Source organism: Haliaeetus leucocephalus, unplaced genomic scaffold (genome assembly GCF_000737465.1).
Source record: "Haliaeetus leucocephalus isolate CR32 unplaced genomic scaffold, Haliaeetus_leucocephalus-4.0 Scaffold751, whole genome shotgun sequence".
Lineage (NCBI taxonomy): Eukaryota > Metazoa > Chordata > Aves > Accipitriformes > Accipitridae > Haliaeetus > Haliaeetus leucocephalus.
This window is the reverse complement of record NW_010973187.1, coordinates 7572846-7587248: the sequence shown is the minus strand read 5'-3', so window position 1 is coordinate 7587248 and position 14403 is coordinate 7572846. Positions and strand designations below refer to the sequence as shown.

At 36.6% G+C, this 14403-nt stretch overlaps 1 protein-coding gene across 1 annotated transcript in view; it reads right to left on the bottom strand.

The window, feature by feature from the left end:
- Window positions 1-14172, bottom strand: part of PHTF2 (putative homeodomain transcription factor 2) — a 54902-nt gene extending 40730 nt beyond the window's left edge. The window contains exons 1-2 of the mRNA XM_010580931.1: window positions 14096-14172; window positions 956-1012 (exon numbers count right to left, since the gene is read on the bottom strand). Coding sequence (XP_010579233.1) covers window positions 956-1012; window positions 14096-14140 — 102 coding nt within the window. The 5' untranslated portion in view covers window positions 14141-14172. The remainder of the gene's footprint in view (window positions 1-955; window positions 1013-14095) is intronic.
- Between the last annotated feature and the right edge of the window lie 231 nt (window positions 14173-14403).

Sequence of the window (14403 nt, the reverse complement as noted above, 5' to 3'; positions counted from 1 at the left end):
ACTTCGAAAAACACCGTCAGCCCCCGCTTTAAAGTTCGTCCGGAGATTTTTCTTTTTTTTTTTTTTTGTGGGGGAGCCGGGGAGCCCTGCAGTTCAAAGTCAGCAGCAGCGGTTTCCACCTCATGCACACGCGTCCGCCTAGCACATTCTGCTTTGCTGCGTTCGTACTGGCGAGAGGAAAGAACCACGCAGAGAAACTGAAGCAAGGCAGGTTTTGCTAACGTTAAGAATCAGCAATGCCTTGAAACTCATGCAGCAGTAGCGTATTTCTTGTGTGCGGTAGTTGAAGAAAAAAGTTAATTGCAAGAAAACGTTAATTAAATTAACGTACGGAGCACGACATAATATACAATCCATAAATCTGTTACGTATAGGATTGATTTCTTTTTCTCCAAAACAATCTAGCAACGTGGCAGACATTGATGGCACTGTTAGTTAAACCAAAATCCAAAGAACGCTGTTAAACTGCTTGTTCAGGGAAACAAAGCCTGAAGTACTTACCAGTCTAATAAACTGTACAAAACAATGACAGCATCATAAAGGAGGAAAAGTAAACTGCAGGTATAAGGTAACTAACTGAAAGTAAAGAGAGCTCAGATAACTGACATTAGAATTCATCGCAAAGAAAACTGAAAGACAGAGGTACTAAAACAACTAAGCCCTGGCTTAAGATAACTGAAAAGAAAAAAACCAAAACACCAAACATACTGAGACACAGAAAGATGTAGCACACTAAGTGCTGCAGAGTTATTAATTACATAAAATAGAGCACAGTACAACAGTTACATTTGGTTACACTCCACAAGTCTAGTTTTACTTTACCAGTATTAAATACCACCACATACACTGTAAATTACACCACCGTAAACAACCACAGACAGCACTGCTGATAACTGGCCAAAAAAACCCCCAAAAACCAAACCCAAAATCTTTAAATGCTATAGTATTGTATTACCTTTATTTCTCTTTGTTCTACTGATTTTTCCCATATTTGTTGATCATATGCCCCAATCTAAAAAGAACACACACAAAAAAAAAAATCTACATTAGGTTTTAAAAGACATTGACCAAACAAAATCAATCAATCTTCAACAAGACAAGCACGAAGACAGCAAGTTATTTCCTTGGGGAGACTTGTTTACAAAGAAATCTTTATCTTCTTCATTCCATCTTGGCTGGACTGGATCTAGCTGATCTGTAAATGAGTTGCGATGGAGGGGAGAGGTGAGAGGTGAGCGAGCAGATAGCCTCAGCCTCATCTCATGACTCCTGCAAGCCAGAGGACCAGGAAGACAACGCTCCCTCCCACCTCAGGTCAGGATTCCAGTCTCCGTACTGACAGAGAGCAGACCTACGGCGGCAACACTGACACAGTCTTTCAGTTAGAGAAAAGACCACGCATATCTAGTTGAACCCATACCTTCAATTACTTTATCGTTTTTTAAATCATCTCCCTCTGGATTTCCCATTCCATTCCACCCACTCCTACGGCTACACTGTCTTTAGCTTTATCTCTTGAGATTGCACAGCAACAAAATATATGGTCAGGCTTGTAATCAACCAGGTTACAGGCCAGGGAAAACTCAAAGCATACCGGGAAAACGCACTTTTCCCACGGAAGCACTGATGAAATAATGTTCCTAGTAGACCCACTCCCAAATTTGTTCACTCTCATTAAGCTGTTAGTCTATTTATGCATGAAACTCTTCTAAAGATCTTAGTTTTGTCCAAACGTGAACAAGTTTTTAGTTAAAAACTTGGAATACAAATAAATTGTCTTCTCCTAGGCTCTAACCTCACCGCAGCATTGTAGAAAACTTTGTGCATTTATAAGAGCAGAACCATAGAAATACTAAAGGTTGATCCTGCAAACACTTCTTAAAATCCTAGCACTAAGACCAGTTTTGATGAGTTCTGTCATTTTAAATAACCATCAATACGGGTAGCTACAGTTAATATAAGAAATTATTGTGCACTTGTTTACACAAGAAAGGTACTCTATGATTGTCAGATATTTTGAAGAAGGGCAACCTTAAACTTCAGGAAATTCACATGTAAGATAAAGTGACATGAACAAGTCAATATATGAAACAATATATCCAAGTTTTGTAAGAAGTTACCAAAGATCATCAGATTGCTTTGAACTCTGCACAAAGAGTGTTTCTAGATAATATTCAATAATGATCTCTTTTACTGTGTCAATTTTAAAACCCTTCCATCCCAGCAGTTCTACCTAGACATATACACGCATGTGCACACACATGTGCGCACAACACTGCTAGATATCTGGAGTTTGCTTCACGTCACAAACTCTGAGCAGTTAAGTGCAAGATCACTTTTAGGCCATGAGGGAGACAGATGCACTTCCTGAGATTCAAAGTCCCTTTGCTGACTGCGCAGAGAGCTGGTACAAGCAGCTTAGTCCAGACACCTGACAGAAGGGCAAGAGGAACCCCCGTCATTTGAGCGAACCTACTTAAATTCAATCTTACTGCAAGAGTACGTATGACTTCTCATTCCAGTCTGCAAACTGCAACAGACATAAAAGGCCTGAGCACGAGTGCATACAACTTAAACCATAAAACATTGTTCTAATTTGTCTCTTACTATTTCAGTCTTCAGTGTTAAATTAGAAAACATCATTAAAGAAAAAAGAAGTCTTTCTTGGTTAAAAAGAATCTTTTAACCAAGGACCCAACATAAATGCAAAAACATATCCAGGAAGCTATAGGCAAACATACCCATGAACAAAAAATCTGGAAGCATCTTCTGTACCTCTAAACCTGACCCATCGGGGGGGGGGGGGGGATTTAAAAAATTCTAATTTATAGCAGTAAAGTCCAAAACATATCTAAAATTGGAAGTGAGAACAGTGAACTGAATTACCCTCTCAAATTTAATTATTTCCCATTCACACGAGCTAAGCACCCAAACAATTTCTATAGTTTGTTACCTTTAAACTCTGAAAAAATATATCTACTGGCTTTTTGGTGACAATAATAAATACTTTGCACCTCTCATTTGGAAAAAAAAAAAAAAGTAGACTGTGGAAAATAATTAGGGAGTCAGGCACTGTACTGGGCAGAATTAAGCACTTGCTACAATTAAAGTAATTAAACCAAAGGAAGTTTAAGAACTAACTCCACCTGGATAACAGCCAGCAATTAAAAAGTCAATATCTTGAATAACCACTCAACCCAGACATTTATATCTCATTGTTCTGGCTTTTTCTCTAAATACATTTTAAATAAAATTTCAGGCCTTCCTGTTTTTCATGAAATTTACTGAGAAGAGCCCTGAGTGAGGTTTTTGTGCTGCATAATATTGTGTCCTCCCCTCCTCACTTCCAAAAAAGATTTCTTTCTACAAAGACAGAAAAGGGGATGCGAGTCTGTCTCCCCCTCGATTATGCAAGAAACAAATGCGGAAGGAAGCCTTTGTGCCAATAAAGCTGTAAAGCAAACTCTGTATTCCTAATTCCATTCATAGCTGAAACTGGTGTAGAGTTGAGTCTTTAAAAGAGCGTTCTTCTTTTAGACAAATAACAGACTGTTTGTTAAAGGAATTCTGGGAAACACAGAACCCAGAAGACATCTGAGGCAAGGAAGTTGAACAATTTAAACTTTGACTTAGTTATATTTTCCTATAAACATTTCTTCTCCCTCAAGGCTAGGTAGCAGCTTCTGTCTCCACAAAAAGACAAGAAGTAGGGATTTTGCCATTCATGTTTTTCTTTTAACATTGCCCCATAAAGCAATTCTTCCAGCAGGAGGTAAAATGAGAGACCTAAAACAACTTTAAGGGAGATGGTCTTTTACAACTGGCTTATTAGACTACTGCATCTGGCCAATTGCCTCTGATCAACTTCAATTATTAAAATCTGAGCACAGGGCTATTAAGTAAAGGTGTGCTATTCCAAACTGAAAAGAGTTAAAGGGATAATTACAGACAGCAAGTATCATTACAATCTCTCACAATTTTTTTATTTTTTTTAATCAACCTCATTTCACCTCTCTAAGAAAGTTTTACAAGCGCTTTAGGGAGCAGGCGTATGCACTCAGCACATGAAATTTAGACATGATACTCAATTTCCCTTCTCTCCATCTGCATAAGCATCCCTCTATATTTCTCTTGCAAGTGTATCAGAAGGAAACACAGAAAAACAAAGGTGTCGTTATAAAGTAGCATACTGGCACACTTCGTTTCCCACATTAAACAAAAATAGGTAGAACTAGTGTTACTGAAACAAGGCAAGTAAAAAACATCAGCATTAATTTTTTTCCTTCTCTACCTTATGTCAGGAAAATACATACACAGTTTGTGAAACATATCTTGCAGAATTCATTGAAAAGTGTTATAGTTTAGCTTGTCAATGAAAAACATATGATTACCAGATGCTAGACACCTGTATGAATTAAATTCAAGAACATAATTCCTGAATGAATTCAAGAATGTAAGTTAATACTAGCAAACCTTCCCAGTTTTAAATTATTGAGAGCACGAGTCAATTCCATCTTCAAAGAGTTTTGATTTACAAGTATTTGCACCTAAATTATGTTTCATGTTAAATCTAAATATTAAGTTGTCAAATGTTTGCATGTAGGCTCTAGCTCTTGGCTATTCATGCAGTTCTTTAAAATTGAACATACCTGCAGGACACTGAAAAGAAGTCTAGCATCACCAAAGAAATTAAGCTCTAAAGGCAAATAAAATGGAGGAATAACTTTCTAGAGATAAGATCATTCATGCTTCCAACCTGAAGAATTTAAATATACACAAAAACTTGATCAAAGCAAGCTTTCCCTCAATACACAACTGTCCCCAGGGCCCATCTGCAGGTGTTCAAGCATCCTGTGCCTGGAAGTGTTAGGCCAACATTAAGTCCCCAATCAACTCAACTACCTACATACTCCGGAACCCACCAACTCTACCTGGAGTCTCATTCATTACAGCTGCAAGTTCTGCAGTATCCTTCAAAGAAAATTTTAAGTACAAAATACAAGGGTCCAAATATTGTCCAATTTTTAAGTATACAAGAATAAGTAATACTTTTAAAATCTGTTCAAGACTTAGTGCAAGACTGTTTGTATAATAGCTTGTCACTGATATTTTCAATCCACCAGGCCAGTCTACAACCGGCAATAGATCTTTCTTTTTTTGCAAACTATACAACACAACATCCCAATTCTAATCTGATTTATCACAGAAATTTATTATAATTTATAAAATAGCTAATCTAAGAGGATCTGAAATTTGTATTCTATAGCATTTATTTATTTATTAAGATTTGGCAGAAAATAAATTAACAAAATAAATCTCTCTTGATCTTTTTAAAATTATTTGTTAATCCAAGTTAGATAAGGAGCCTATCTTATCATTTTTAAATGCAACTTTCATCACCAAGCATCAACAGCAACACAACCCTGTTGTAGGAAACTTGTCAGTAATATCTTATAGATATAAAAAATTGTGGTATAACCTACCTGTAGCAGAACTAGCAGATGTTATTTTATACACATTTAGTTTAAATTATGCATCCCAGGCTTCCTCAATGCCAAGATTCTATCCAGTCTACCCAAACCAGTTACCTCTAAAATGTTCGGTTCTCAAGGCACCGTGCCTCGAAAAACACTAAGTAAAGAAGATGAAAGGAATTCTGTTCCTTTATGTATTCGCAGAATTAACAACTATTCTGCAAGCAGCTATTAACATTTTCAGCATATAAAGGATTACATGCAAAGATTGAAAACTCTGCCAGTTGTCTTTCACAATGGAAAAGTGGGGGTTTAGCATCCTAAATTAACTAAGTGTAATAAACTTCAAACAGGCTTTCTAGAAAAAAAGAAGTTTCCTCACGCATAATTAATTCTAAAAAAAAAAAATTAACTTGTATGTGACTTAGCATAGGATATTAAGCTATACAATTACGCATTTGACAAAACTAAACTCACCTGACAAAGCTAGCTCTTTACTGGAAGATTAAATAAGTTTAAGATCCTTTTTAAGTGCAGACTCCTTAAAATGTTTTCTGGTTTTGAGAGATATGTGCATCTCTTGAAATTACCTAAAATAATTGTACTTATTCCTTCCCAATCAAATACCTCAGAAAGCATTTGATCACATTTCTTTATATATCTAAAATTTGTTTGGCACCTGTACAGTTTGGTTTTATAACATTAAGAGCAATTAGCCTAAGTAAAAACTAAGCTATTGAAAACACAGCTAAGTTTTACTTCAAATAAAGCCCAGTGCAAAGGGTTTCTGCACTGTGTAATATTTCTTCCCAGTGTCTTTCATATAACAAGGCAAATGTGCATCAAGATTGAATTTGAGCTTTGTGAATGACACTGATATTCACTTTAAGCTAATGTAGTGATGGTATCAACCTGTAGCCCAATACTCACAAGGCCTTCTGATTCTAATGGAATCGATCAATATTTCAGGAGACATTTATAATTTATGACCAAGCAGACTAGCAAAGATTATAATCCTAAGAATACATAGTATTTCCTGCTGGATCTTAAAACTTTAATGTTTATCAATAATGAAACCTGCATGCTAAGCTTTGCTCTTTAAAACCTCTAAACACTTTTACAAGCAACATCACAATAGTATTACAAATCCAAACGATACAAGATACAGAGCTTGGTAAATAAAAAACAAATTTGCTTCCTTGGACTGTCTACCAAGGAAATTAAGAGTTTAACACCTTATTAAAATATTTAGTGCTAAAATATTAGCTAATACACTTTATTAACTTTTACAGTCCAACATTCTTCAAAAAACTGATTTTATTTATTAATTTTAAGATATCAATATATAATTTCTATACATGTAATATTAATTTAAAAAATCCTTTAAAGTGCTTCATATTTAGTTTAAGTATTAGTTTCAGATATTAGAAAAATAATTTCTCATTTTCTCAAAACTCAGAACAATATTATTACAAGTTATTTTAAAAGTCATTTTATTTCTTACATGAACTTATCCCCATTGCAGCAAAGGCAATAATCTAGTAGTTCAGCAGTATAATTATCTCTGTTGTAGTAGATTTCTATTGTCAGGATGATTTTTTTCAGGATGGTTTTCATTTTCAAGGGTGGCAGAGTTTTTTCAATTTTGTTTATGGTGGGTATGTGGACCGAACAAGCTAAGCTAAGACAAACTTGGCTAATAAACACAGATAGAAATAACTATATAATAGCTGTACACCATCTGCTAATAGCAAAGAGTTTAGTAACTTTTAGTCAAATGGAGAAGGACAATGAAAGGCTTAAAGCTGTGTATCCTGAGGTGCAGAGCTTTGGATTTATGACTGCTGAATTGTTACCTCTGATTACTAAAAGATTCTGGGACTCCCCTCCCTTCTCCCTGTTTGGCACCAGAGGGACTGCTGAAACCAACTATTCAGAGTAAAATGAAGCAATTCAAAACTTTAAGAGTTATTTATTATTAACTGTTTGAATTGCCAACTAACGACCTGCTTAAATTCTGGCAATAACTGCAACAGCACTGGACTTGCAGCCATTTCGCTGAACAATAATTTCACCAAAGCATACTTCAAAGATACCGTCCCTTTCAGAGTACAGTAATAGATAATTAAATATTTATCAACTATGTATTAATAGTTTTCCTGTATCATTCTTTACAGATTAATTCTTCGTAACATCAGTAAGCCCTACTTATTGCCCTGCATAATAGTTTACAGATTTTAGCATATCTACTAAAAACATGAAACAACTTTTTTCATCACACAATTAAACATAAAGGAAAATTAAATACATAAGAATAGTTAGAAACAATTTGCAGGTTAAACTACATGAGAGTACAGGAACAACTAACAGCTACTCTAAGCCATTTCCTAGTGATGTGAACTAGACACTAGGGGTAACTTCAGGTACCATTCCTTTGGCTTAAGTGGACTATAGAGCAAAACCTAAAAAGCAGCACAAACTGAATGAGATTCCATCTCTGTCATTAATTGCAATTAAGCACAATCCCTTATAATAACATTTACTCATCTTCAAATTTCAAACTAAAGTCATCACAGAATCGCACAGGTTGGAACGTCTAGGGGTCGTCTAACCCAATCTCCTGTGCAAAGCAGGTCCAGTTACAGCAGGCTGCCCAAGGACTTATCCAGTAGAGATCCAAATATCTCTGAAGACTGAACATTTCACAGCCTCTCTGGGATCCTGTCTCAACAGTTGGCAAACATCATGTTAAACATTTTTATCCTTATATCTAATCAGAATTTCCCACATTTCAACTTACGATTATTGCCTCTCATGCACTCCTGAGAAGAGCCTGGCTCCATCCTCTCTCTCCACGGCCTCCAAAGCAGTAGTTGTGAAAACAGTAAACTCTCCCCTTTGCCCTCTCTTAAGACTAAGCAAACCAAGATCTCTCAGACTCTTTGTACGTCACATGCTTCAGCCCCACAACAATCTTGGTGGTCCTCCACTGGGCTTGCCAAAGAATGCCAATGCCTTTCTTGTACCAGACAGCCCAAAGCTGGACACAGCACCCTAGATGCTGTCTCACATGAGCTGAACAGACAGAGGGGAATAATCCCTTCCCTTGACCCACTGGCTACACAACTGTTAACACAGCTCACTTACTCTCCAAGTGTTAAGGATTTAAGACCTCTGCAATGCTTTTTTTTTTTTTAATGATTATGTATTTGCACAAAATAAAGGAGCCTCAAGATGTAACTGGGAAAAGAAAGCCACTCTGACAGCTTCATTATTCAGTGTAATTCCCTGAAGACCACTGAAAATCCAGCAATTTTACCAGCATGGCAACTAGGATTTTAAAACAGCACTGCCCTTATGCCCCTGATCATTTTCACTTCCCATAGCATACTTTCCTTGTGCCAGCACATTCATCTGGGTGGCTGAAAGATCAATCAGATCACTCAGGAAGAGAAAAGAAAATGGTAGGTTATAGTTTCACAAGGCATAATGAAATGACTCAGGAATCGGAGAATCCCTCTGAAGACAGAGCGATTTCAGCTCTTTGCTCTCCTCTCACCCCCCATTAGGTTCATCTCCTTATAGATTCACAGTTTTAGTTTTAACTGCATTAGTCCCCTGACCAAATTCACCAGATAAGTACATGAAAGTCTGTGGGAAGGCAAAGCATGCATGGGAGCCGACAGGCAAAATGCAAGCCTGCTTCGTTCAGCCCCAGCACCAGTTTTTGAGTGATCTTTTGCACAAGGTTCAGAAACTTGAATTTTGCCTCACCAAAACAAGGTGCTGAGGGCAATCCCCACTATTTGGTCAGATGACAACTTGAGTACCGAATGCCAGCACTATGTAGAAGGAAACTCTTCTAAATATACTCCCCCCGCCCCAATGCTTTCACAAATAGCCAGCTCCAATACTTGTCAAGTTTTGGCACTTGAAGGCAGGCCTTTTTGAATGGATCTAGTTTTGGCATCCAAAGTTGTAGGTAATATGGCCATACAGCCCAACCCTTTGGCAAAAACTGGCTTTGGTGCCAGGGTCACCAATGCATCATGTGAATTCTGTGCCAAGAAGGAAATCAGGTGGTTTCAGGGAATGACATAATTTTTATTTCCTCCTTTATCAACTTGGCAAGTATCATCTTGGACTAAGGAACTGTAAGACACTGAATATTATGGATCTTAAAGCAATGCAATTAGAACTCCAATTTTGCCCTTTAAAGCCATGAGAGAGCAAACATCTCATTTGTTTTATTGTGCCCTTTAACAGCCATACCCAAGGGACAGCTGAAACAGCAGAAAGCTGCATTGGCGAAGTTAACCGATAAGCAATCAGGTGCAGGATTCGGGTTCAATTCATTAAGTTCCATTCTGCCTTCCCCTACAACCATCCCCAAGAGAAGGAACAACATTATTCTCTCCTCCAATATTATCAACAAATTTGTGTAAAGTTCCCCATTTTGGCAGCAAGGCTTCTGTGAGGATTGAAATTCAGAAAGTTATTAAGGTAAATCTACATATAGTCTCCAAACTGGAAACCAGACCAAAAATTGCACATCTATTATAATACTTTCAAGTTTTACAGATAATAAGACATTAATGCAAAAAGCTTAAGTTACAAGCAATATTTTAGATTACCAATTTTATTACTTTTAACATCAGTTACTGTTACTAAGGCAATACTTCAAGTATGCATAAAGTATCAGTATCAGAAAGGTACATCATCGGACACTGAAATTTTTTAAAAATAATTGTGGGGGTGTCAGATTTTTTCAGATGAAACTTTACGATGGTTTTCTCCATAAAAGTCATCAATTACAAATCTGAAGCAAGTTCAGTATTCTGGTAAATACACATAATCCTAAGGATATTAACTAACAAAGCACATATATGTGAATATTAGCTTGGTAGCTGTCTGGGACCAAAGTAATGAACCATTCCAGAGAGCAATGCAGACACCCCTGCCACACCCTTTTATTGCAAGAACCAGTGCAGCAGAAAGTGTTGACAACAAGCTAGACAAACCCTGTATGACAAACAAATATCTCAGCATTGCACTCCCCAGTGCATCCAGGAGCACAGCAGCAGTTTAATTTATTTTGCTTTCTACAGAACCAGCCTATACCTAGCAGGATTTATGTGTTCAGATTTCACGCCTTGCAAAAGCATTCATACCATACCAGCTGGGAAACACAAGCTATCACTGGAAATAGTAAAGCTATGTCCATGCAATCTTATATCTCAAACAACAAGCTGGTATAATACACTATCCGAAATCTTACAATCCAACTTAAAATAACTAAGAATTGATTTTTACAAGACAGTAATCAAGACCTCCAATGCACTAAAAGCAGAGTAAATCTATTGCAACAACAAAATACAAGTTTACATAATAAAAGGTCTGACCTTTTAAACAATTAAGCGCATTACTAAATCATCCTCCTGTGAGGAGCTCAATTTCAGACAATAGTATGAGTCATACGAGTAAACTTGGTGTTGGGAAAACTTGCCTGAAGTAGGGTTGGAAAAGCTTAATTGCTTAACTCTTTCCATTAAAGAAATACAAAAATGCCTTACTTTTGAGAAACCAACAGACCTTTGAAACTCAGTAGAGAGAGACATAAAATACACCCATCAAAAAGTACATCCAAAAATACATTAAAATTGAAAACAGAAGAAACACAAGGAGCAAGTTATCTGTTCAATATTTCCTGCCTATATATTTTTCTTCTTTACGTATGACTAGAAATATCATAAGTTCTTCATGTTCTTTTTTAGGGCATTTATACACCAATTCATTAATCTGGAAATACGTCCCCAAAATAACACTTTATTTTCCTCATTTTATCTTATAGGCAAGTCATATCAGTTTGATCAATACTGACCGAAACCCTGGTTCTCTCTTGCCCCAGAAACAATGTTTTACTGCCAGAATGTGCTAAGTTTTGATCCCTCCCCACTTTCAATTCCAGTTACTGTTATGAGGAATCAGTGGATCTAAAAAGCAAGGTAAGTGGGACAACTTTGATAACTCCGAAATAAAATTTTAAAACTGAAAGCAACCACCAGTTCACAGCGTTCAGTATTTTGCCATCATAAGCAATCACATAATAGAAATGTATCAGAAAGGACAAAAAAATGTCCGGTACCCACTAACCACTAGCATAGCTCTTCCTGTTCTCCAATTTGAAATCTTTGGTGCAAACAACAAATAGTTGGGGGGGGGGGGAAAACTGTGCCATGTAAGAGATTTAAATAAATAAATAAAATCAAGGACATGGGTGAAAGAGCCTAGATGTTCCCAGGAAAGGATCACAAACTGCACTACAAAGTTAAAAAACCCCTTGGGGTCATCAGCCTGATCCATCCAGGAGAGCCTTCAATAAATGGGACCTAAGAAATAACAATCTAATTAGCATGAACATTTGCATGAGATGCAACATTTCTTCAGTGCAGCCATTTGTCCCAAAATAAGACTCCACTTCCTCATACTGAAAGAAGCAAAGCCTGCTTGTTTGGAAGACCCCAGTCCACATGTGGATTGCAATTAAATTTTGTTCACACCATGGAAAACACTGACATCTGGTTTATGCAAGATCTTATCCCTCCTGAAGATAGTCCAGTCTTTCATGAAGCAACAGGAATCACCTCATCACAACTCCTTGCCATAAAGGCAGCATGCAGTTCCTGGCCAAGAAGACCTCTGTAAAAGCCTACAGAGACTCATAGCAGAAATATTGTCGTTGCTATGAATGAAACAAATGGAAACGTGAGTGAAATCACTGGAAAAAAATGACAGAACAAGGGTTAAAAGAATGACTTCTACTGATAGTGAGTAATCCTGTTAGGAGCAGTGTCCTGGGAAAAGTAAAATTGAGGAATAGGTTGTTTATATCAAGACCAGAAGGCCTGCCCTCTGTAAGATCACAGCACAGCGACTCATCAGCAGAAGATCCTGCCTTCCTAACATCAGGAGGATGGAAAGTTGGAGCATATCACATATGGGATTCCTTTTCCTGTATGACCGACAGGAAAACAGACATGTATTTTAAAAAAAGAAAAAAAAAAAAAAACAAAGAAAAACAGATAACAAGCATGAACTTCATTTAAGATTTATGAGACTTCAGACTCTTTCTTCCATCAAAGGACCATTTATATATAAAGCTGAATACCGTAAAAGATCTGTCCAAAGACTAGTTCATCATCACCAGTGAAACAACCTCAGAGACATGATGACGATCGGATAGCCAGCATCTCTTGCATTGCACAAAAGAGGTCCTGGCCAGACCAAATACGTGCACAATCTGGTCCTTGTAAGTATTATCAGTATGACAGTGTGACAATGACATTTATGAGAATGAATGGAAGCTGGTAAAATCAGCATCACTTTCCCCTTCCATAAGATCCTGCACTGAATTTTGTTACACTAAATCTATAATAAGTCATCCTCCAAATCTTTAAAAAATAGGATTGGACCTGCAATCAAGAAACAGTTCAAAACCACAGTGTAACACCACTGATACTTTTACAAAAATACTTTACAAAAACAAAAAATCCTCATTAAATTCTGAGTTATTTTCCATTTTTTAATATGTAATTGAATGTTTGGTATAAAGTAAGTCAGCAAAATTCATTTTTCTGCTTTTCCAACTGTACCTTTAATTCACAGTTGTAAAGATCTCAGCAAAGCATACCAGTATTGTCTTATTTCTAGAAATTAACTGTTGCTTAGCTAGAAGTTAACCAGAATTTCTGTTTTGAAGACTGTTACCATAATTTTAAGGACAAGATGCATCCTCTTGAAAAACTAGCCATAGGCCCGTGGAAAACAGTAACTCATAGAAACTTACTAAATCATGGAGAGCCAAGGGGGGAAAAAAAATAAAAAATCACCACACCTTATTTATATCTTGGTAAAGAAGCACATCTCAAAATTTAGCAAATTTTTCAGCTTTTTAAAAGAAATTTAACTGAATAAGCCAACTGGCATACTAATGGCAAGAGGATAGCATGATTTGAAATTGTCAAAATAAAAAGTTAGAGAGAGACATCAACATTTCTATGTGCAAACATGAATCAGAAGATACAGTATCAGGTGATACTGTAACTATGTATCTCCAAATGAGACCTTTTCCCTCTCACCCCCACCCCCACCCCACACCCCACACCCCCCCTGCTTTTTTTTTTTTTTTCCTAATTAACTCCTAAGAAACCCTAGCCTATCTCTTTTGGGTATGGATTACACAGTTCCTTGTACTGACAGAAAATACATTTCAGTTCTTACTTTCTACTTAAATACAAGGATTCATTTATGTGCTAAAGAAACAACATTCTCCTGTACATTAATTAACATTCTACTGAGAACAAAAATTTTCTTTCCTTTTTTTCCATAGCACAAGTAGTGAAGGGAGTGAGGAGTTTTCAACATACACCAAAAGCTATTCCAATTTGTTAGAGTAACTAAATACTTATTTATTTTTGGAAGGTAAGTTTCAAGCTACTCACTCTCATTCAATGGTAACCAATAACGCAGTATTTTATATTTATTGTACTTTACACGTAAAACAGAATTAGCCAACTTTTTTTTTTTTTTTAAGCCACTGTAAAAACAAATAGAAAGCTTACCTTCTTCTGGTACCAAACTATAGCATCAGTTACTTTGGACGCCATTTATTCCACTGAATTCACACAGTCATTTTAGGCTGTTAACAGAAAAAGACAGAGCTTTACTTCCACCTTCCCTACAAAGGCCAACACAGGGAATGTAGAAACACTCCCATTACCTGCAAAGCACTGAACAGCTATATTTACTTTATACCTTGCCTCATTACTATTTTAGTAAGAGTTTGGGTTTTCCCCTCTAAGTAAACAAAAAACTACAAATCTGCTGCTACAGGACATCAGAAGCCTCAGTTTTGTCCATCATTCCCAGT